At 54.7% G+C, this 24,520-nt stretch overlaps 1 protein-coding gene and 1 non-coding gene across 2 annotated transcripts; both read right to left on the bottom strand.

Moving 5' to 3' along the window:
• Window positions 1-3,379: 3,379 nt before the first annotated feature.
• Window positions 3,380-13,120, bottom strand: EEF2 (eukaryotic translation elongation factor 2). The gene is made up of 15 exons (XM_004441305.3): window positions 13,019-13,120; window positions 11,791-12,005; window positions 10,609-10,790; window positions 10,323-10,534; window positions 9,722-9,900; window positions 9,457-9,562; window positions 8,886-8,999; window positions 8,515-8,653; window positions 8,198-8,393; window positions 6,925-7,183; window positions 6,355-6,462; window positions 5,213-5,566; window positions 4,791-4,973; window positions 4,570-4,702; window positions 3,380-4,090 (listed from the first exon to the last, which is right to left on the bottom strand). The coding sequence occupies exons 1-15, from the start codon at window positions 13,019-13,021 to the stop codon at window positions 3,897-3,899; spliced, it is 2,577 nt and encodes an 858-aa protein (XP_004441362.1). The 5' UTR covers window positions 13,022-13,120; the 3' UTR covers window positions 3,380-3,896.
• Window positions 9,977-10,041, bottom strand: LOC147912195 (small nucleolar RNA SNORD37). Its single transcript, XR_015550285.1, has one exon. It is a non-coding gene; the product is annotated as a small nucleolar RNA SNORD37 (small nucleolar RNA).
• Window positions 13,121-24,520: the final 11,400 nt, after the last annotated feature.

Genomic DNA, 24,520 nt, shown 5'->3' with positions numbered 1-24,520 from the left:
ACAAGCGGTGCATCAGTGCGTGTGGGGGATCCGAACCCGGGCCGTCAGCAGCGGAGCGCACGCACTTAACTGCTATGCCACAGGGCCGGTCCTGGTTTACTACTAATATTGCTACATAACCAGTGCATGATGTTACAAAATCATGTGGGAAGCAAAGACTCATTCAAAGTGCAAGACAGACCAATGGATTTTAATGTAACAATTACGAAAAGTTCATTAGTATGGTTTCAGATACCACATTGTAATTACTCCTTAAGAAACCAGCACTTGTTGAGTTTTGGTGTTGTATAAAAGAACATGCCCAATTAGCTGAAAAAAAGTACTAAAATGCTTCTCTCTTTTCCAAGTATGGGAATGAGTGAGGCTTGATTCTCTCCAAATAGTTCAACCAAAACAACATAACAGATTTCATACAGAAGCAGATATAAGAATCCAGTTGTCTAGAAGGACGTGCAACTATGACATACAACTATCAACTGGGGCTGTGGGGGGAAAAAAAAAGGAGGATTGGCAATAGATGTTAGCTCAGGGCCGGTCTTCCTCAGCAAAAAAAGAGGAGGATTAGCATGGATGTTAGCTCAGGGCTGATCTCCCTCACAAAAAAAAAAAGAATCCAGTTGTCTTCTATGAAGCCAGAGATTTCGAAGATTTGCAAAAATGTAGAACAATGCTACTCTTCTATTATTTCGTTTTGGGAAATAGTTTTTCTTCCATAAAAATGTTATTTGCTATTTATGTTAAATGAGATGGGTTTGTTATTGTTATTTCAAAATAAATTCGTTCCATTTTTTTAATTTCTCAATTTTAATTTCAAAATATGGTAAATATCGGCAGAGAGAACCCGTTTAAACAAAAGCAATTTGTTTAAACAAAAGCTCACTAACATTTAAGAGTGTCTAGGGGTCCTGACATCAAAAAGTTGGGAACTGCTGGCCTGGAGCAATCACAAAAATAACACCATTTAACTAAAATCGATAAATAAAATGAAACAAATCTAGGTAGGGAGCAATACACACACGCGCGCGCACACACATATTTGTAACATGTCTAAGCTCGGGTGGAATTACTCAGAAGACACAACGTAGTCACCAGATGGCAGCCCCCAGAAATGGAATCACCGTGCGTGCAGCAGCTATAAATGCACGTTGACACAGAGGTGCTGTATTAGCAAGCCAAATACCACAGTGGCCTTGCCATCAGTATTTGGAAGTGGTGAAAAATTCTTGTAGTTCAACAAAATGCAGTTCAATCTTCTCAATTTATATAGTCATATCTCTGGCAAAATTATTTGGTATTAAAAATGTACAGGGGCTGACCTGGTGGCGTAGGGGTTAAGTGCCCACACTCCGCTTCTGCGGCCCGGGGTTTGCAGGTTTGGATCCCAGGTGCGCACCGACGGACCGCTTGTCAGGCCATGCTGTGGCGGCGTCCCAGATAAAGTGGAGGAAGATGGGCACGGATGTTAGCCCAGGGCCAGTCTTCCTTGGCAAAAAGAGGAGGATTGGCAGATGTTAGCTCAGGGCCGATCTTCCTCACAAAAAAAGTTAAAATGTACAAAACTAGCTGCAACGCAGTATCTATCCCGGATTGAATCCTGAAATAGAGAAAAGGGCATGCGTGGACATCCGGATAACACCCGAATAAACTCCGTCACACGGCTAAGAGTAACCTTCCAATGTTTACTCCTTGGTTTTGACAAATGCACAGTGGTTACATAGGATAACATCTCTGTAGGATCTTCAACTTTTCTGTAAATATAACGTTATTCAAAAAGTAAGTGTATTCTTAAAAAGTACAAAAAACACTGTATGTCAAGCAGTGTTTGGTTAGAAGTTGAGATAACTGCAGTTTTCCTCCACCACCTGTGACATTCTTTGGTTTCTTCCAGATCCTCGGCAGGACAGAAAGGGCAATGTGAAGGGAGCCCGTCTCAGCATGCCACATGTCTGTGTTCCAGCAGAAATTTCCTTGAGCACGAACACTTGGGGACAGGGACTGGGAGCTGGGCTCCAGTGTCGGCTTCCTTGCCACCAGGACGTCGGGCAATTGGATTTTCGTTTGTTTACGTGTCAAGTGGGTTCGTGATTACCCAGGGTCATTGGTTGGACTCAAGACGGTGCCCACGATGGGCCAGTAGCTGTCAGCTGACCCTCAGCATCAGGGAGCTGACTGCCCCCAAACTGAGGAAAGGGTAGATTTTCTTAGTTTTCCAAGAACACATGTATGGAACACAGGGATGACAAACTGTCACTTGGATCTGTGTCAGCTTCAGGAATATATCCAAGGCTCCAATACATACGTGTCTTGTGGCTTTTTATGGTGGGCATTTCCTCCCCCCCATATACGGAAAAAAACCTCTTCTGGAACTTTCTATGGGATACCTGTGAAGTTCTACTCCCGTATAATTTCTTTACTATAAACAAGTGATTCAAGTTCCCCTCCGGTTTGGCTGCGGGAAGCCCAGGGCCAGTTACAGCCCTGATTCAGTAACTACAACAAAACATAGGGGACACGAGTGAGGGGTGGCCCTGGCCAGTCTGGGGACAGACCAGCCACACTGCCTGCCAGGAGCCCCACACGAGTACTTCCCTGCCCCCACCTGCCTTCTGGAGGACACTGGGGCACACGTGGAGAGCGATCACCTGTGTCTAATTCACAAATCTCAGGGAAGGTCTGAGTGCGCAAATCCAGACACTTTATTTTTTATAATTTATTTTTCCCCCCAAAGCCCCAGTAATGGTATTCATAGCTGCACATCCTTCTAGTTGCTGTATGTGGGACGCAGCCTCAGCGTGGCCAGAGAAGCGGTGCGTCGGTGCGCACCCGGGATCCGAACCCAGGCCACCAGTAGTGGAGCACGCACACTTAACTGCTAAGCCACGGGGCCAGCCCAATCCAGACACTTCTACAAAGGAACCCGGCTGTTCAAGACCCGTCACTAACAGGACACTGAACGGGTGGCCCACCACTTTCTCCGTGAGTGTGCTCGTCGGGACTGCAGCAACCCGGAGAGGGAAGTCCTGATGGCATGAGATCGTGAGGCCACCAGCCATGTAGGTTTGTCTACGTCTGCCCTGACCAACAGGGCAGCCCCTGTGGACCATGGAAACGTCCTTAAGGTGAAATGGGTCCCATCCAGGCGCTCAGTGGGCGCCCCTCCGCCCAGTAGACACAGGACAGTCCTACTGCCATGAGCCCCACTAGTCTGGCCTGGATCAAGTGTCTCCATGGACCCCCAGCCTCGGCCTGGGTGCAACATCTGTACTGATGCCTCAAGATCCTAACGACCCCTCTATCGTGCACCACCCACGGCCACGGGCGCCGGACTGGGGCAGCAGTTCCAGTGGACGGAGAAAGAAGTCGCGTGGACGCACACTGCTCACCACCATACCAAATTTATTACTCCCATGGCACTAATACAGCTGGAGGTGCTCACGGTGACACCGCTCAAGAGTTCCCGCCTTCTAGCTTCTGTCCAGAGAAACATCTACCCGCTTGTTCCTTCCCCCCTTCCGGGGCAAAGTCCACTGTGGGTCGTTTACCCAAATAAACCTCTTAATGCATTTAAGTTTTTTTTTTGGACATGTGAGTTTCCCTCTGAAATGAGAAAAAAAAAAAGTGTTGGGTGTCCCAACTCGCCTCCCCCACCCGCCGAACAAGTCCCTGCAGGGGGGCCTCGCTGCCTCTGAGATCCTGAAATAAATATCGGAGGGAACGGTCCCATCAGGCGTTGACGCTGAGCGGTGGCACGGAGCGGCCCCAGGAACCGGCCGGGCGGAGCGGCACTGTCTGGACAGTCTCAGGTGTCGTCAGGAGGGGAGGCTTGTCGCTGTGGGTGGGCGGCCGTGCGTCGGGGCTGTGCGGAGTCCCACCCGGGCGCAGGTGCGCAGGGCCGCCTACAACTTGTCCAGGAAGTTGTCCAGGGCCGGGATGCCCTCCTTCAGGCCCTTGCGCTTGCGCGTCTCGGCCACCACCTGGCAGGGGCGGCTGGTGCTGTCAAAGGGGTCTCCAGGCAGGATCTGCCAGTGGTCGAACACGCACTGCGGGAAGGCCTGGCCGCCCGTGTTGGACCTCAGGTCGGCAGTGAAGCCTGCGGGGAGGGGCAGGGGCAGGGTCAGCGGGCAGCCAGGACCATGGGAATCCTGACGGCTCCCTGGCCGGGCTCCGGGGGGGAAGGGGGGGCGCTCAGGCACACACGAGAGGCTCCCCGAGTGCCGACCACCCAGTGGGGGCAGACCCTCTGCCCCCCACCCCGGCTTGCTCCCACTGAGGAGCGCTGGGCCTCCCTCCACCCCTTCTCTGGAGGAGCCTGAGCCACAGCATGGTGGCTCTGCCAGCCAAGGGCCTTCTCGCCAGGGACCAGGGTCCACACGGAGACCGGGCCCCACCTCCCGAAGAGGCAAGAGAACAGCAATGTGCAGAACACATCAAGAGCTCCCATCAGGCCCGCTCTGGACCTCGCACAGGGCCGAGAATGGGGGCCATCCTCCCAGACCAGGCTGGGGGCCAGCCTACGAGGCTCCACACAACAAGCAAGGGCCCCGAGCGCCGCGTCGGGCTGGCACCTACCAAAGGACTCGTTGACGGGCAGGTAGGCCTTCACGACAAACATGGGGGTGCCGGCCACCTGGGACTCCTCAAAGACGTGGCCGCGCTTCCTGTTCAGGACACCGTAGATGCCACCCACCACTTGTTCTGGACACTGTCAGGCAAAGAAAGGCTATAAGCAGCTGAGGAGCAGGAGGGGGCGGGATGGGACCGGGGACAGCAGCGGGCCTGGGCCTTCCTACCTGGATCTCCACCAGGTAGATGGGCTCCATGAGCCGGGGCTGGGCCGTGAGCACGCTGGCATAGAGGCACCGCCGCGCCGTGGGGATGATCTGGCCACCCCCGCGGTGGATGGCGTCTGCGTGCAGGGTCACGTCGTGGACGTCGAAGCGCACGCCCCGCATGTTCTCCTCGCACAGCGCCCCCTGAGGAGGAAGGGGACCACCATCAGGCTCAGACTGTCCCTGTATCTCCTTGGGAACAGTCACCTGGGCCACTTTTCCAGTTCTCAGCCCAGAGAAACCTGGTGTGTCTCCACCAGCTTGGCCTCCCTAGAGTCCCCCCAGGAGGCAGGACCAGCAGCCCCACTTCAACAGGGAGCCGAGAACATGAGACCCCCACACGTGTGGGCCTCCAGGGCCCGCGAGGCCCCTGCAGCCCTCACCTCCTTAGTGGCCCACTGGAAGCCCGCCACCACGCTGTCCTTGATCTCGTTGAGGTACTGCACGCCCTTGGTGATGTCGGTGAGGATGTTGGGGCCGGTGCCGTCGGGCCCGAAGCACCAGATCTTGCGGGCCTCGGCCACGTCCCACTCGTACTTCTCGGCCAGGTAGCGCGCCCGCTGCTTGAGCTCCTGGCGCGCGGACACCTCGCCCTTGTCGACGTCCTCGGCCAGGCCGTCGGGGAAGGGCCGCGCCTTCATGTACAGCCGGTTGTGCTTGTTGGGAGACTTGGAGAGGCAGAGCACGCTCGACTCCTCGCTCACCGTCTCGCGGTACGAGACCACCGGGTCGGATTTCTGCGAGAGGAGCGAGGAGATCAGGCCCGCCGTAGGAAAGGACTTGAGTAAAGGATGTCTTCCTAGCGCGGCTCGGGAGACAGCCGGGCGCGGGCACAGGAATTAGAATTGACCAGGCGGTGGCACAGCGCCCGCCCGTCTCACTCTGATGTCAACAGCGCGCGCAGCCGTTCCTGCCCGCCGCCAACAGACCCTGTCAAATGGTCTGTCTCTTGTGAAATTCTACACGGTATTAACCCAAGACAAAGCAAGACTCAAAAGCAGGCAGGGCCTGATCCCACTTCAGCGTATTTATAGATATTTCGTTACATAAAAAACACCGGAAAGCTACTAAATAGTTAACTGAAGAAACAAGAGAGGCTTATATTTCTGTAACGAAAAGAACAAAAAGGAGTAAGAAGCTTAAAGAAGGAGAAAAGCGCGCAATGAAATCCCAGATTGTGTGTAAGAACACAGACAGAAGCGAGCCCAGCTCTGTGAAGTGCAGAGCGTGAGAACCAGCAGCCGGGCCTGAGGCTGGCTACGGGAACGTAAGCGTCTGCGCTCCTCAGAAACTTCCGTGAAACGGTTTTCCTAGTTTCTGGGAAGAGGCAGACCCCTGGCACTCCACCTCAGCCTCTGCTCTGAGGCGGCACGCAAACGCTGGTTTCACAGGAGCGCGTTTATCGGGCAGGAACGGGTTGGGAGGAAGAAGAGCTGAGGGCCGCCGACAGGGTGGACCCTTGGAGCAGCGCGCGTCTGTCACACGTGCCCTTTGTGGCGGGGCCAGGCCTCCAGCACGGCCTCACCTTGATGGGGATGCAGGCGTGGTCCTCCTCCAGGTCCTTCAGGCAGATCTCCAGGTGCAGCTCACCGGCCCCCGCGATGATGTGCTCCCCCGACTCCTCGATGATGCACTGCAAGGGGCTGAGCGTTAGCGCCTGGGCGCCGACCTGGGGACAGAAGCGCTGGGACCCCAGGGCAGTCTAGGAATGGTGGAGTGCAGGATCTACGCTCCCCTCCAGCCGGGAAGGCTGTTCTCCCAAAACAGGGTTTTCAGGTGAGCGTCAGGAGGCAGCAAGAGGCCTCGCCTACCCATTCTGCTGGTTCTCATCATTAATGTCCTAAACAGATCCAGTCCACGACCAGCCTGTACAGCCCCAAGCAGCCTGTGAACGAGGGCTGGGCTCCGCGGTGGGAAACCACATTCCAAACGGGCAGCAACTCTGCCAGGGCAGCTGAGGGCCCAGCACAGACCGCTTTTCCTAACAGCTGGAAACCCGTACTCTCACGAGAAGCCACCCGATCTTGGCAGCTCAGCCACACGGGACCTAAGCCACAGACAGACGGTGCCACCTCCTGCTGGGGCAGCCACCCACCTGCACCATGGGGTCCGACTTGGCCAGGCGCTTCAGCCCCTCCACCAGCTTGGGCAGGTCGGCCGGGTTCTTGGCCTCCACGGCGACCCTGACGACGGGGCTCACGCTGAACTTCATCACGCGCATGTTGTGGGCGTGCTCGAACGTGGTGATGGTGCCTGTCTTCACCAGGAACTGGTCCACGCCCACCAGGCCCACGATGTTCCCGCAAGGGACGTCCTCGATGGGCTCCACGTACCGGCCCATCATGAGAATTGTCCTGGGGGAGATACGAAAGGTGTCAACGTGCCCACGTTGGGCGCCAGATCCCCAGATGACTAGAAGACAAGGCTCCTGCGCCTGCAGTCTGTGGCCGGCCCCCTGCCTGGAGCAGCACCACCATCCCCACCAGGACCTGTTCTCCTGGCTCCATGTTACAACCAGGGAACCAGGCCGGGCCTGGCTCCTGCGCCCCAAGCCAGGCAGCCACCTGCTCATTCTCGGATCCATATGGAGGGTTTCGTACACCTGACGCAGACCAGGTGTGAGCACAAGAAAATGAGCCGATAAAGATGGGGAGAGCGAGCCGGCCCTGTGGCTTAGCGGTTAAGTGCGCGCTCTCCTACTGGCAGCCCAGGTTCGGATCCCGGGTGCGCACTGATGCACCGCTTCTCCGGCCATGCTGAGGGCTCGTCCCACATACAGCAACTACAAGGATGTGCAGCTATGACATACAACTATCTACTGAGGCTTTGAGGAGACAGAGAGAAAAAAAGGCAGAGAATTGGCAATAAATGTTAGCTTACAACCAGTGTTCCTCAGCAAAAAGAGAAGAATTGACACAAGTGTCACCTCGAGGCTGATCTCCCTCACAAAAAAATAACAAATGGGGAGAACGCTCTCCGGGCCCTGTACCCCTGGCCCGAGGAGCCAGAGGGCACGGAGGGTCTGTCTCCCCAGCACTGTGCCTGCAGTGCTGGTGGGGGCTCCACGGCACCTATCTCCACGGTCGGCACCTGCTCCCTGGGTACATGACACAACCACGCCGCCACCACCCCAGGCTCGGGGACACCTGTGTCCCACGCAGTGCTGGGCTTCTGTCCGAAGCATCGCTAGCGGGGGAGGCACCCACTGCCTCCTGCTGCGCCCCACCCAGACTGGGCCCTCAGCCTCTCTGGGCACTTTATTCACCCCCCGCTCTGGCTTGTGGACAGGAGGTAGCCCTGAACCCCTCTCCAGAGGACACCCTGACTCCCGCCCCCTGCGGCCCTGGCAGGTGCCACCAGGCCCTCACCTCTGGATGGGCTTCAGATACAGGTCCTCCTTCTTGCCGGGCGTGTAGTTGGGCCCCATGATCCTGACCTTCAGACCGGTCGACACAAGCCCCGAGAAGACGCGGCCGAAGGCGTAGAAGCGGCCCTTGTCCGAGGTCGGCACCATCTTGGAAATGTACATCATGAGGGGACCTTTGGGGTCACAGCTTTTAATACCTGAGGGGCGAGAGAGGAAGCCCCAAAGGGGAGGGTGTGATTACCCCCAGCTCCACCTCCAGAACCCCACCCCCCGAGGCGCGGCCCTGAGCCTGAGCACCCAGAGCAGGTGCCCGCGTACCCATGGCCGCCTCGTCGTCGGGGGGCCCCTCGTACAGGAGCTCGCAGCGGTATTTCTGGGCCGTCACGGGCGAGGGCAGGTGGATGGTGATCATCTGCAGCAGTGCGTCCCCAGCGGGCAGCCAGCGGCGCATCACAGCCTGCGGGCCGGACGGGAGGCTGAGCCGTGTTCACCTGAGCGACCCTACCACGCAGGGCCCCTTCCAGAAGGTGCGCGCCAACGCTGAGGGCTCTGCACCCCCGCTGGCGACGCTGCCAGAGTTGGGACCAGGAACCACGGAGGAAGAGCCCACAGGCCGCCCCCAGCACAGAGCCCTGAGCTCCCCAGGGCTGCCTAACACCAAGAAACGGCTGCCCGCCACCAGGGCCCACCTTCAGGAGCGGCTTTCCCTCCTTGTCTTTGTCCTCGCTGTCCAGCTTGATGTCCAGCTTCTCGATCAGCTTGGCCGTCTCCTCTTTCCTGAAGTTCATGATCGCGTCGAACACCTGACAACCCGAGGGGACAGCAAGGTGGGCGTGGGAACCACTGGGAAGGCCAGACACCTCCCCCGCCCACCACGGCGACCCAGCGGGGCAAGGCGCACACGAGCCCCCACAGCGCCCCAGGGAGACAAGCCCGCTGACCCTGACGCACGCTACCTCTCAGCAGCGAGGCGGGCTGCGAAGCCCAGACCCTCCCGTCTCACCCAGCCCCCAGCCCAGCCCGGGAGGCGTGCTGCCCCAAGGCCCAGGGTTCAAGGCCAAGCCCGAGGCAAATGTCCTGCTGCTAAGATCAGTCTCCTCCCAACAGCCACCTTGCTCCCCGGCTCTGCCCGGCCCCACTGCCGCCTGCCACACACCACGTCAGAGCAGGTGGGGCTGCTCACACGTCCTCCAGGGGCCGCCGGCCCTAGGGCAGCCCAGGGGATGCATCCTCCTCAAAGAGTCGCAGTGTGCAGCTCACCTTGAAGATGGGGTCCAGGATGAGCTGGCAGAACGTGCGTGGCAGCTTCTTCCCATCAGGGCTGTTGGCAGACTTGCTGAATTTGCCGTTGGCTGGATCGAAGTACCTGGTGGAGAGGACCCGAGCCAGGTTAGGGGGACCCAGGTGGGCCACTGAAGCACAGGGTTGGGCGAGAGCACCCCACAGGCATCTGGTGGTTCAGAGCAGTGTCACAGACGCCCCCATCGGCGGGCTGCATTACTGCCCGTACCCCCAGAGCACTCACCGGTCCCCCCACAGCTTCTTCATCATGTCCTCCACTTTCTTGGCCCGCTCCGCGGGCCCCAGCTGGCCCTCGCCCTTCGCAGCAAACTTGGCCACGTACATCTCCGCAAACTGCTTCAAGGTGAAGGCCCAGCCGTGCAGGCCAGACCCGAAGCCCACAGTGCCAAGGACGGGGTCAATCTGACAGGACAGGGGAGAGCTGTGAGCAGGGCAGCGGAACAGAAACAGCGGCTATGCAGGCCCTGGGCACCGCGGGCCTCAGACAGTGGATTTCTTCAATAGCCATCAGGTCAAAGTGAAGAAATTTCAGTCATCACGTAGACGGTGCCCAACCCTGCCTCCACCCGAGACAAGAGGCGTGCAAAGACCCTGAGAGCAGGCCCCACGAGCCCTCAACAGATGCCGTGCCACCTCCCTGAAAGGTCAAGTGCCATATGAAGTCCTTTTCACAACACTCCATCCCCTGCCGTCACCCCATGTCCCTGGCAAACCCACCTCCAGATCTGAGAAGCCCCCGTGGAAGGTCGCAGCCCACCCAGCAGACGCAAGAGGTGCCAGAACGGCAGCGGGGACGGGGCAAGCTGGCTGGGCGACCGACCTACCATGATGTTGCCCATGGGGCCGCTCTCGCCCTCGCCGTAGGTGGAGATGATGACGTTCACGTTCTCCACGATGCGCTGGAAGGTCTGGTAGAGCTCCTCGGGCTCCAGCTGCAGCTCGAGCAGAGCCCGGTCCATCTTGTTCATCATCAGCACCGGCTTGATGCGCTCGGCGATGGCCTGCCGCAGCACCGTCTCCGTCTGCACGCACACGCCTGGCGGGACGGGCGGCTGTCAGCCAGGGTGGGGACAGCCCAAGGCCCGGGCGTGCGGGGGGCCCGCTGCTTACCCGACACGCAGTCCACCACCACCAACGCCCCGTCGGTGACGCGCAGGGCGGCTGTCACCTCCGAGGAGAAGTCCACGTGCCCGGGGGAGTCAATGAGGTTGATGAGGAAGCCAGAGCCATCCTTGCTCTGCTTGATAAAGTTCAGGTCGTTCTCCGACAGCTCGTAGAAGAGGGAGATAGCCCTGAGGAGAGGGCACAGGTTGGCTGGGGGGAAGCCACAGCTCAGCTTGGTTAACCACCCGCCCCAGGACCCCTGGGGTCGGCCGAGTTCCTGCCCCAGGGGAGTCAGGATGGGGGCCTTTCATCCCTCAGGGAGGCTGAGACCCAGCGAAGAGCCAGGCCTGCAGCCCGGAGCAGACCTGCAACCTGGCCCCTCCCCCTGCGTTAATTACTCACCCCTGGAGATAGACCTCAGACTGCCCACACAACAGCCAGCCCACCCAGAGGACTCTGCCCGGGCAGCACCCTCTGCCAGGGACGCCCCCTCCCTGCTACCGGCCACAGAGGCCGGCTCCCCAGAGCCCACCTACCCAGCCCCCGCCCTGATCCCTCCCAGGTTCACACACCTGATTCCAAAAATTAACTACGTGATCAGGTGAGGTGAGACCACAAACCTGAGACCATCCTTCACCCACCCACCCCTCCCCAGTTCCCCTCCCTCCAGCCCAACTAAAACGACTCAGACCAGAAAACCCAAAGGAACCTCACGACTTAACCTCACGACTTGCCCATCAAAGGTAACTGACAGTTACCGTCACTGCTTTGGCTTCTCACCCTACTGACACCTGGGGCCACGAAACTTCCACAAAGGATGCTCAGCATCTTTACGGCCCAGTGGCCTCCTCCCAGACCTCTCCAGACACTGCCACCGGTCCCCTGGCCCCAGGGAAGAGGAACCACCCGGTGAAACCCCTTCCTCTCCAAGGCCCCCACCCCCCAATACTCCCCATCACTGCGCCTCCACTAGCCTCACAGCCTCCTGACTCCCATTAGGCTGAACTGCACCCTCCCTCACAGCTCAAGACGCCAGCCCCCAGGTGCTTGACTCATCCTCTCCCAAGAGGCTCCCCGGAAAGCAATGTCGTCTGCTGTCTGTCTCCCCACCCCCGGGGATGGCTCCAGCCTCCCCACAGCCACCTCCCCTCCTCCCTCCCCAGTCCAGAGGACGCCAGGCTTGCTCACGTCGACTTGATGGTGATGCACCGCTCCTGCTCGTCCTTCCGGGTGTCCGTGAAGCGGGTCTCCCCGGCCCGGGCGGAGGCGATGATGCCCGCCTTGCACACCAGGGAGTCAGTCAGCGTGGACTTGCCGTGGTCCACGTGGGCGATGACGGACATGTTCCGGATGTTGGCCTTCTTGTCCATGATGGCCCGGATCTGGTCGACGGTGAAGTTCACCTGCGCCGGGGGGGGGGGGAGGGGAGGCTCAGGCCGGCCCGGTGTCCAGGAACCAGGCTTGGCACTGGCGCGGCGATCGATAGGGTATGCCAGGCCCACCGCCAGGAGTGGGCTGGTCCTGGGGCAGCCCCAATGCCCCCGCCTCTCCGTGACACCCCTTTAATACCACCCGCCCTCATCTCTGAAAGGCCAGCTTCCAGCTGTCACTTAGAAATGACAACTCGGAATAGGGGCTGCGGTGTGAGTCTCCAAGAGTGACAACAGATTTCCCTCAGGTGGGGCACCCATATGGCGGGTCACGGGGTCCACTTAAAGGATACGGGAGGGATGAAGCCCCCCCATAACCTCCCCAGGTTTCCCCCAAACACAGGACCTCGTTAGAGTCCAAGGTCACCTCTCTGGCTGGGGTTGAGACAGAGCCACCCACCGCATGAGATTCCTAAATGTCACCCCCGGTCGGGGGGGCCTGCGCAGCGCGCACACGCGCAAGCCCCCCTCGTGGCTCCGGGGTCAGCTGTGGACGATCGCGAGGCAGAGGAAGGCCAAGGAGCCAGACCAAGGTTAGGAGGAGTCGGAGGGCTTTACAGGACAGGCTTCCCTCATTTTGTCACCTCCCCGGCGCCCACGGCCCCCGACACTAAACCGATCTCAGACTCGCGGCCCGCGGGTTACATAAGGCGGCCCCCGGTCTCCCCGCTCGCCCCGCGGCGCCGCCATTACAGCGTCTGCCACATCATCACACCCTCCGCTCCCCGCCTCCGCCTCCGCTCCAGCCGGGCCGGGGGTCCCGCGAGGCGCCGGCGTCCCCGGAAGCGGAGAAGGGGCTCGGCGGGCAGCGCGGCGCGCAGACATGGCGGCGGCCGCTTCCCCAGCCCCGGGCCCGCCGGCCCCGCCGCCGCCGCCGCCATGTCTCCTCCCGAGCCGGGCGGCCCCAGCGCTCCAGGCCCGGCAGCGCCGAACCCCGCGGAGGCCCCGCCGCCGTCCCAGGCCGCCAGCCGGGCGGCGTCGCTCACCATGGTGGCGGATGGCGGTGGATTCTCCCAGGCAGATCCGAGCGAAGCGAGCCGCGCCGACGATGGCGGCGACGACGGCGGAAGAGAACGCTGACGTCAACACCCCGCCCTTTTATAGGCCGACGCCGGTTGGGCGGATCATCTGACCGCGTTGCGGGGGCGGGGCGAAGCGACGCCGCGCGCAGGCGCAGGGACGTGGTTCTCGGGTTAACCCCTTGGGTGCCGGCGCGGCTGCTCTAGGATCCGCGTTCCCCGCCTGGGTTTGCTCGGGGCGGTGGTCTGCCCCGAGGTGGGTACACGCCTCGGGGACTCAGGGGCACAAAGCGAAGAGCGCCGTTTTAGCTGAGCATATTCATCAAAGCAACTAGATTAGCTCGCAAAACGCCCAGCACTTCTATTGAAAGCAAATTTCCATGTGACTAGATTGTGGATTATCCCAGTTTTCTGGTTTTGATATTGTTATGGAACATGATACCATGGGGGGAAGCTGGGGGAAGGGTACTCGGGACTTCTCTGTCCCCTTTTTGCAACTACCTGTCTGTAATGATTTCAAAATAAAAAGCTTTTTAAAAGCAGGTATTAATCATTTACTCCAGAAAGACAGATTGAGCATCGACCATACCAGGCATTGCTATAGGTGTGGATTTAGCAATTAAAAAAGCACCTTGCTAGGCGAGCTCCACCACTTTACGTGTTCTCTGCCTCAGTTTCCTCGTCCGCACAATGTGGGTAATCAGTACTCCCTCACTATTTGGGGGGAGAGTTAAATTAACTAAACACACATAAAGGGATTAGCGCCGCGCCTGACACAGTTCTCAATACACCTCAGCTATTTTAATTAGCTATCACTGCTATTAATAAAGCATTTACTTCAGGGCCCGGTTTGCCATGTCTCGGGCACGGGGCTAAGCGCTTCCTTCCCTGCGCAATCTTTTTCTATTCATTTCGTCTCCAGGGGGAGGCGCAGGAAGACTGTTTTGCATTCGTGTCCTAATCTGACCCTAAGAAACAGTTGTGTTTCCGATCTTTGGCTCGAGGGAGAGAATTGGCATTCAACTCAGCAACCTTTTCCTTTGTAAAGGGTCCAGCCCCATGCCTGGTACGTAAGTATTTCTTGCATCAATGAATGATATTCCCATTAGCGCGAGTAAACCCCCTTTGGTAAATCTTCCTCTAAACTCGCTCTTGTCGAAAGGAAACAGACGACAGGGCTCTTCCTGCGCTGGGAGCAGAGATGCGCGTCTGCAGAAAGCGATGCAAATTCGCGTCTGGACTCTAAAATAAGCCTGTGCGCTCCTCCCTCCCGCAAATGCTTTCGCATGTTGCTTTCTAAAGCTCTGTCACAGCCCTGATTTCCTTTAATCAATGATTGCTATCACCCCCACGTTCCCAGGGGGGAAACTGAGGCAGGGAGGAGCTCCTCAATAAACATCTATGGAATGATGGAGGCTCAGAATGGCAGAGGGAGTGTCAGGCAGCAGATATCGGTTCCCCGGGCTCCATCGGGGGGGGGGGGGGGTCTTTAAACACTTACACCTGTGTTCGTGACAAGTTTTATGTTAATTTTACAAGGCAAGCGCATGCGCCGTGTGGAGGACGCGTTTTCAGCAGATGGGTATCCACTTTCCCATTTTTCATAAAATTTTTTTAAGCTTAAAAGGTGTTTCAGGGCTGGCCCCGTGGCTTAGCAGTTAAGCGCGAGCGCTCCGCTGCTGGTGGCCCGGGGTTCGGATCCCGGATTCTCTGGCCATGCTGGGGCCATGTCCCACATACAGCGACTAGAAGGATGTGCAGCTATGACATACAACTATCTGCTGGGGCTTTGGGGGAAAAAATAAAAAATAAATTAAAAAAAAAAAGGTGTTTCAGCCCCACGGCAGCAGGGATGGGGCCAGATACTGGCAGAGGACCTCTCCCCACCGCTATCCCCAGACCCACGTTTAGCAGAAGCCTGGTGGGGGGCGGGGCTTCAGCAGAGAGCAAAAGCAGCCACAGCCGGGTTCAAGGTCTGCAGTCATAAATACAGGCGAGGGTAAAGGGCGGGGAAGAACCTCGAGAAACAAGTTACCTCTGCAGGGAGGCTCGGCTGCGCATGCGCCCCCCCCGCGGCGCGGGGAGGGCGCGGAAGCGGCGGCAGCGGCCCCTGCTGGCCAGCGGCCGCCACTGCAGCCCGTTGGATCTGCCCTTTGATGCTTATGGGGCGCTCATTAGATACCAGCCACAGACTTTTAAATCAATTAATTCAGTTAATCCTCTCCCCTCAACCCCGGGCTTTTGGTGAGCTCGTTTAAGCTGGAGGAAATTGAAGCCCAGAGAAGTTAAGATTTGCCCAAAGTCACACAGCTAATTAGAGCCAAACCAAGCGACTCAAAAGGCATGGTTTAGTGGTAGTATAGACATACAATGGAATATTACTCAGCCTTGGAAAGGAGGAGATTCTGACACCTGCTACAATATGGATGGACCTTAAGGACATGATGCTCAGTGACATGAGCCAGACACAGAAGGACAGACACTGTGTGATCCCCTCACAGGAGGCCCCTAGAGGAGTCACAACCATGGAGAAAGAAAGTGGATGGTGGGGCCAGGGGCTGGGGGAGGGGAGGGGGAGTCAGTGTTTCATGGGGACAGAGTCTCAGTTTGGGGAGATGGAAAGTTCTGGAGACGGATGGTGGGGATGGTTGCACAACATTGTGAATGTGCTTCATGCCGCTGAGCTGTGCACTTAAAATGGTTAAGATGGTGAATTTTATGTTATGTCTATTTTACCACAATTTTTTAAAAAAGGCATGGTTTAATCAGGGAGTAACTCTGCCACACTACTGTTTCCTAGACGTAGCTCAGATTTGGTTAACCAAAGGCAGACATCTTGAGTTTAAGTTCTGCTTCTGCCCTCACTGGCTGTTTGACCTTGGGTATGTTACTTAACCTCTCTGAGCCTCTGACTCTGCATGTAAAATACTGAATAACAGAACCTATTTTATTATGGGGCTCTTGTGAGACTTAAAGAAATTGATACCTGGCATACAGTATTCCCTATTTAAGAGTTTGCTCCTGTTACGGGCTGAATTGTGTCCCCTAAAATTCATATATTGAAGTCCCAGTACCCAGGACCTCAGAATGTGACTATATGTGGAGGTAGGGTTTTTAAAGAGGCAGTTAAGTTAAAATGAGGTCATTAGGGTGGGACTCTGGTCATCACGGCTCGTGTCCTAATCCAATAGGACACGAGTAGTATTGGTGAGATGAAGACACAGACAAGCCCAGAGCAAAGATCATGTGGAAACACAGAGAGAAGACCTCCATCCCCCAGCCTCCGGATAAACCAGCCCTGCCGGTACCTTGATCCCAGACTTCTGGCCCCCAGAACCGCAAGACAATCGATGTCTGTTGTTTAAGCCGCCCAGGCTGTGATATTTGCTGTGGCGGCCCTAGCGGACTAAAACAGCTCCTACGATGGGATAGAAATATTAGATTTTATTGCAACCATTCCTGCTACACGCATTGATTAGTACCTACTACATTCTGGGTCTGGGGTGAGGAGAGTGAGGCGTTAAGAAGGCTCCGAAAAACTCGGTCATCGTGATAATAATATTTAAATACCATTTTTTTTTTTAAATCCCGAAGAATGCCAAAAGTCCCTGAGGAATAGAGCATCCAGATTTGAAATAAAGACAGGACCAGTATTACTGATTTTTGCTTGGTTTCAGGGGCCGATGACTGCAGACAGGTCTTCGTTAGATGGTCCCACTAGATGCCCTGGGCAGTGGAGCAGTGAATTCTCCCACAAATAACGTCGGGAAGCGGTGTCATGGTGCTCTCAAGGATGGTTGAGCAAACAGGATTTAGGGAGATCTGGTGAGGCTGTATCGTCAGAACAGGGGGTCCAGGGAAAAGCTGGTGAGGGTAGTTTGAGGGCTCCCAGCACGCCCTTAGGGACTAGGTTAGAGCCCTGGGCAAACAGTTTTGCATTTCTTTGCTGGTAAACTGCCTCTGGTACCTCCCGGCTGGGGGACTTTCCACCAGGCCCCGCCCCTCCCTGCCTGCAAATAAACCCATCGGCTTTGCAGCCCGGCTCAACCCTTCCGCCTGGAATTCCTCACATCCCTCAGACCCGGTGCTCATTGGTCCAGCAAATGTTTCCGGGAGCCTGTGGAAACACAGAAGCCCTGCCCTCGGGGAGCTGATGGGCTGGTGGAGGAAAGAGTCAATCAAATGTTTGCACAAGTTGAACCTTTCAAATTATGCTAGGAAGGAGAGAGAGAATGAGCGAAGGAAAGGGTAGAACAGGGAGGGCTATGATCCAGCCTGGGGGGTCAGGGAGGGCTGCCCAGAGGAGGTGATTCTTTTTTGTGTGTGTGTGAGGAGATCAGCCCTATGCTAACATCTGCCAATTCTCCTCTTTTTTTGCTGAGGAAGACTGGCCCTGGGCTAACATCTACGCCCATCTTCCTCCACTTTATATGGGATGCTGCCACAGCATAGCTTGACAAGCAGTGCGTTGGTGCGTGCCCGGGATCCGAACCAGCGAACCCCGGGCCGCCGCAGTGGAGTGCGCGCACTTAACCACTTGCACCACCGGGCCGGCCCCAGGAGGTAATTCTTAAACTATTACCTGAGAGATGAGAATGCATCCAAGGAGCAAAAGTGGAGGAGGCATTCCAGGGAGAGGGAATAGCAAGTGCAAAGGTCCTGGGGTGGGAAACACAGTGAAGAAACAATGCAGTGTGGCTCTCTGTACCACTACCTGTAACACAGGGAGGAAGTGTGAAAAAAAGAAGAGGGAGCTCTTTAGATGGACTGGCCAGGACAAAAGTCAGCTAACTTTTTAAAGGGCCAAGTAGAAAATATTTCCGCTTTTCAGGCCACACACTTTCAATCACAGCTCCTCAACTCTGCCTTTATAGCACCAAGCAGCCACAGACACACATGAATAGGCGTAGTCGTGTTCCAATAAAACTTTATTTACTTGCGGACGCTAACATTTGAATTTCATACAATTTTCATGTACACGAACAATGATGCTTCTTTTGATGTTTTTTCCCCAACCACTTAAAAAATGTAAAGACCGTTCTTAGAACAACGATGCTTCTTTTGATTTTTTTTTTCTGCAACCACTTAAAAATGTAAAGACCATTCTTAGCTCACGGGGCATGCCAAAGCAGGCAGCAGGGCAGATACGGCCCCAGGGCCGTAGTTTGTGACCCCCTTGCTCTAGGAGAAGAGCGTCCTTATAATTTGTCATCCAAATAGCAACACTTTTTGTTTGCAAAGTTGTGATTACAGTTTAACCAAGAAACAGGAAGAGCATAGATACAATGTATAAAATCTGATGGCTTTCACAAACTAACAGGCTCCTGTAACCCAGATGAAAACAAAGATACAGAATAACCAGCCCCCAGAAATCCTGTGTCTTCCAGGCACTCCCGCCCCACAGACTCCCACCGTATCTTCTAACATCACAGATTTTAGGGGGGCCTATTTTTGAATTTCGTTGACGTTCAATCATGCAGTGTGGCCTCTTCTGAACCTGGCTTCTTGCACGCGAGGTGAATACGAAGATTTGTGCATGGGGTGGATGGCTGAACTTTGTTCTCACTGCTATCTTCTCCTTCGGACACGCTGGCACAACAGATTTATCTGTGTGTTTCACTGTTGGTGGGCATTTGGGTTGTCTCCAGCTTGGGGTGGTTATGACTAATGCTGCTATGGAACTTTCTAGCACGTGTGCCTGCAGCATTTCTGTTGGGTACATACCTAGGAGTGGAATTGCTGAGTCATACACTGTGCCTGATTCCGGCTTGAACGGATGCGTCTGTTTGCGAAAGCGCAAACCAGGACGATTTTGAAAGCAAGAGGGACGTCGATTTAATTACAGCAGGGTGATTGATGGCTGTAAACCAGGCTGGTCCCAGGCCCCTGGGATATGTGGGTCCCCTGTGAACAGGGGAGCATGTGAGTGGAGACCCCAATGAGAAGCCCCCATACATCCTGTACCCATGTAAGCCTCGTTTGTGAAATGGAACAGGTAATCCCCGCCCTATATCACTGGATCGCACTCAGGGGCGATTCTGCCCCCAGGGGACGCTGGGCCACGTCTGGGGACATCTGTGGTTGTCACGGCTGGGGGTGCTCCTGGCATCGAGTGGGTGGGGGCCAGGGATGCTGCTCCACTCCCCACAGCGCCCAGGATGGCCCTCCATAGAGAATGATCTGGCCCCAAATGTCCACGGTGCTGAGGTGGAGAAAAACCCTATAAGTGGTTATTTTTTTACTATGCTCCAAATCTTTAGAGTGCACATGGTATTCATTCATCCAACACATATATAGTGAGCCAGACACTGTCTGTCTGCCAGACATTGAGATTATGGGGACACAGGACAAGCAGCCCTCTGCTCATGGGGCTTATATTCCAGCAGGGCAAGGGGGGGCAGACAATAAATAGATGAGTGAAATATGTGGTATGTCAGATGGTGAGAAGCACTATGGAGGGAAGGGGAATAGGATTAGGGGATGGGGGTCCAGGGGGCAGATGGCAGGACTTATTTCATATGTGTAAGGAGCTATCGGAGCATAGATCTGAAGAAGGCCAGGAAGGGAGCAAGTGTGCGTGTCTGGGGAAAGGGCATTCCAGGTGGAAGGAACAGCCCAGCCCGTGCAAAGGTCCTGGGGCAGGAACGTGCCTGGCGCGTTGGAGGAACAGGCAGGAGGCCCGTGTGGCTGGAGCAGAGTGAGCGATGGGGAGAGAGGGAGGAGGGGACGGCAGTGAGTGGACAGGGCAGGTTGTACAGGGTCTTGCAGGTCACAAGGACAACTTGGACTTTTCCCTGAGGGAGGTGGGAGCCCTGGAGGGCTGTGGGCAGAGGAGGGCGGGACCTGACTCAGGTGCTCACAGGCGCCCTCTGGTGGCTGCTTCGGGGAGGACAGATTAGGGGGGCACGGGGTCAGAGGTGACTTCATGCTGGTCCAGGTGGGCAATAATGAGGGCTGGCTCCAGGGTGGCCCTCTTGGAGGGGTGAGAAGTGGGCAGATTTAGGATAGATTTTGATGACAGAGCAGACAGTTCTGGCTGACGTGTTGAACGTGAAGGAGAGAGGAGTTTAGGCTGACTTCAAGGTTCTGTCCAGAGAAAGGCGAAGGAGGGAGCTTCCATCAGCTGAGACGGGAGGAGATTCAATGGGCAGGACGGAAAGCTGGCGTGGGCACGGTGTGTGTGCGACACCGTGTGGTCCCACATGAGGACGTGGACGGTGGCTGGACACCAGTGTGGAGCTCAGGGTGGGGGCGGGGGCTGGGGGTGTTGATTTCCAAGTCAGGTCAGGATTGCTGGGGTAGGACACACGTGGTAGGATTCCATTGATATGAAATGTGCAGAACACGCAGATCCACGGAGACAGAAAGTGGATTCGTGGGTGCCAGGCGCTGGGGGAAGGGGACGGGGAATGACCGCTGATGGGGACGGGGATTCTTTTGGGAGTGATAGAAACGTTTTAAAATTAGAAGGTGATGATATTAACACTCTTTAAGTGAATTGTATACACTTGAACCTCTCCACTCTGTCCATTTCTCTTCATCTTCTCCGCCCCCCACTCCTCGCCCTGGTCCAGGACCCCATCATTGCTCTCCTGGTGACTGCACCAGCCTCCTCCCTGGCCTCCTGCCTCCACTCCTGTGCCCCGCAATCCATTTTCCACAGCTGCCTGAAGGATCTTTGCAAACACAAATCCCACCTTACCCCACGCCCTGGTTAATTTTATGTGTCCTCTTGGCTGGGTCGTGATGCCCAGATATTTGGTCGAATGTTATCCTGGCTGTTTCTGTGAAAGTGTTTTAAGACGAGATTGACATTTAAATCGGTGGACTGTTAAGTAAAGCAGACGGCCCTCCCAAGTATGGGTGGGCCTCACCCAATCAGTTGAGGGCCTGACAAGAACAGAAAGACGGACCTCCCCAAGCAAGAAGGAATTCTGCCAGTAGATGGCCTTCAGACTCGAACTGCAACCTCAGCTCTCCCCTGGGGCTGAACGTTCAGGTGCATATCTTCTCACGCATTCATTCTCCTAGGCGACCTTGGTAAGTCACTTAACTACTTTAGACCTTGGTTTTCCCATCTGTAAATTGGAACCCAGAATAGTACCTATTTCATGGGGTTAAATCAAGTTGGGAAGCAATGGATTAGGGGAAGAAGAAACCGTGCTTTTGTTTCTGTTTAACATTTTGTCCCTAATAAGAAAAGGCAGCCAAGGGTAACTTTTTTCTTTGTTTATACTTTTAAAAAATTGTGGTAAACTATATATAACATAAAACTTACCCTCAGTTTTGTTCCATGTCTGTACAGACGCCAGCGTCACACTGTTTTAATTACGTTGCTTTACAGTAAAATTTGAAATCCGGAAATGTGAGTTCCTGTTTATTCTTCTTTTTCAAGGTTTTTTTGGCTCTTTGGGGTCCCTTGAAGTTCCATATGAATTTTAGGAGGAGTTTTTCTGTATCTGCAAAAACGTTGTTGGGATTTTAACAGAGATTGCACCGAATCTGTAGATTGCTTTGGGTAGTATTAACAGCTTAATAATATTAAGTCAGGCAACCCAGGGAGTAGGAGAAAATATTCGCAAATCATATATCTGATGAGGGGTTAAGGTCCACGATATATAAAGAGCTCCTACAGCTCAATGACACAAAATACAAACAACCCAATTAAAAAAATGATCAAAAGACTTGAACAGACGTTTCCCCAAAGAAGATATACACATGGCAAATAAGCACACAAAAAGATGAGAATCCTAATCACTAATGCTTAGGAAATGCAAACCAAAACCCCAATGAGATATGGCTTCACACCCAGTAGGATGGCAATTATTAAAAAACAACAAACAAACAGAAAATAGCTTGTGTTGGCGAGGATGTGGAGAAATTGGAATCCTTCCGCACTGTTGGTGGGAATGGAAAATGGTGCAGCCGCTGTGGGAAACAGTATGGAGACTCCTTAAAAAATTAAACATAGAAATACCATATGACCCAGCAATCCCACTCCTAGGTATCAACCCAAAAGAGTTGAAAGCAGGGTCTCAAGGAGCTATTTGTACACCCACATTCACAGCAGCATGATTCACAATTGCCAAAAGGTAGAAGCATCCCAAGTGTCCACGGAAGGATGATGGATACACACAATGTGTCCATCCAGACACCAGAATATTACGCAGCCTTGAAAAGGAAGGAAATCCTGACACCTGCTCCAATGTGGATGGACCCCGAGGACATGATGCTCAGTGACATGAGCCAGACACAGAAGGACAGACACTGTGTGAGCCCCTCAGGAGGCCCCTAGAGGAGTCACATCCACAGAGACAGAGAGTAGATGGTGGGGCCAGGGGCTGGGGAAGGGGACGGGGAGTCAGTGTTTCATGGGGACAGAGTCTCAGTTTGGGAGGATGAGAAAGTTCTGGAGATGGATGGTAGGGATGGTTGCACGACACTGTGAATGTGCTTCATGCCGCTGAGCTGTGCACTTAAAAATGGTTAAAATGGTAAATTTTCTGGGTATTTTACCACAATTAAAAAGTTTTAAAAAAAGAAAGACAGGATGGAAGGAAAGAGGAAAGGGAGAGAGGAGGAAGGAAGGAAGGGCCCAATTTAGCCAAACAACTATTTTTGTATAGCTCATGAGCTAAAAATGTATTTATTCTCTTTTAAATGTTTGACCAAAAACAAAAGAACAATAGTATTCCATAACACGTGAAAATTATATAAAATTCAAATTTCAGTGTTTCTAGATAAAGTTTTATTGGCACACAGCCACACCTGGTGGCTTACATATAGTGTCCACGGCTGCTTTTGCCCTGGGATGGCAGAATTGAGCGGTTGCTACACACACTGCATGTGGCCTGGAAAGCTGAAAATATTTACTATCTGGACCTTTCCAGAAAACGTTTGCTGACCCCTGACTCAAAGCTGTCTGGCACATAGTAGGTGCTCAATATATAGAGAGATTATTACTGAATATCCGATGGAGGAGTCGGATGCAGTTTACAGCTGCTGTCTTTGGAGAGTCAGACCTGGATTAAGATTCTGGCTCTGCCCGTCTGGGCAGGTTGCTTCCCATCTCTGAGCCAGGGTTTCATCAGCAGAAAACCGGGGTCAACGAGAATGCTGATACCATGGAAAGAGCTCGATCTGGCGGTTCTGGCAGAGTTAGGGGTCCGCAGTCTTAGCTACTGATTTTCATGACTCCTTCCTGAATACATCCCCACAGACTCCTCAGTGAGCAATTCACACTGCATGGTATTTCATCTATTTTTCCCCACGCCCTCCCTGTCATTTTAAAGCAAATCCTATACCAATTCTTTCATAAATATGCCCGTACGTATTTTTCCACATTAAAGGCTCTTTTTAAAGCATAGGCAGAATACCATCATCATATGTTAAACCACGTTGGCTGCAAGGATCTACACGAGTGATCAAATTTCACAGACATATCCCCCCCAAAGTGCATGTAGTAACTAGCGAAATGTAAACAAGGTCTGTACTGAGTAGATTATATTGTATCAACATCGATTTCCTGGTTTTGACAACACACGGTGGTGGTTATGTAAGATGTTATCATTGGGGGAAGATGAGTGAAGGATATGAGTGAAGATTGAAGTGAAGGATATGAGAGATGAGTGAAGGATAAACTCTGCACTATTTTTGCAACTTCTTGGGAATCTTAAAACTATTTTGAAGGTAAAGAAGTTGTAATAAGAATAAAACAGAACCCTGTAGAATCAGGGTTTGGGGGAGGTGAACCAGGTCATGTGTGCAATTCCACAGCTGGATTCTGTCTTGACTTAAAATTTTGATATTTTCATCATGGATTTTTTTTTTTGGTAATAATTCTTATTTTTAAAAATATCGCACTCACATACTTGATGACTAAGTTAGTTGGGGGCGCTCCCTTAAATTTCGCCTAATTCCTGCCCTGAGAGTTACGATCTCAGGGGACAGACCCTGGAATATAAATTTTGTTCTCTCGCTTTCCGCTTTTGACACGAGAAGGTTTGAGCTCCGCTGCCCGCGGGCACTGGGGAGCCACGGAGGGCTCTTGAGCAGGGGAGGTTCCGGTTCGTGCAGATTCCAAGGGTTGACTGTGGGTGGGAAGGCGGGACTAGCGGGGAGGGGTCGCCTGCAGCAGTGAGGGATGCACGAGCTCCGGGGAACTGGGGAGGGGGTCCCGCATTTCTCAACCCGGGGCCAGCCAGGGGGTGCAGCGCCCGCTCCCCATCTGCCGCCCCAGGACCCGGATGTGCAGCGCGCGGGGCGCCGGGCCCGCCAAGGCTGCACCGTGCTGCGCAGCGTGCACTGGCGGCCGCCGCGCTGGAGCAACCGTCCCCTCCCCCGACGCCGCGGGGCGAACGGGCACACACCCGGCGGCCGCCTCTCGACGGGGGTTGTGGCCGCCGCCTCCACCCTCCTTCGCTCCCCAGACGGGACCCAGCACGCGCCTTGTCCTGCGCGGGGCTCGTG

This window comes from Ceratotherium simum, chromosome 39, assembly GCF_057802395.1.
Source record: "Ceratotherium simum simum isolate JZ-2026a chromosome 39, ASM5780239v1, whole genome shotgun sequence".
Taxonomy (NCBI): domain Eukaryota; kingdom Metazoa; phylum Chordata; class Mammalia; order Perissodactyla; family Rhinocerotidae; genus Ceratotherium; species Ceratotherium simum.
Note: the sequence above shows the minus strand (reverse complement) of the source record. Positions and strands in the feature narration are given on the sequence as shown.

What these genes read in the sequence shown, in the direction of transcription:
- EEF2 (XM_004441305.3), bottom strand. An exon ending in TCCTGGACCCCATCTTCAAG is followed by an intron (nt 9,000 to 9,456) that starts GTGAGCTGCACA and finishes TCGGGTTGTCAG; the next exon opens with GTGTTCGACGCGATCATGAA. An exon ending in TCTACCTGGTGGAGATCCAG is followed by an intron (nt 4,703 to 4,790) that starts GTAGGAAGGCCC and finishes TTTGCCTGACAG; the next exon opens with TGTCCAGAACAAGTGGTGGG.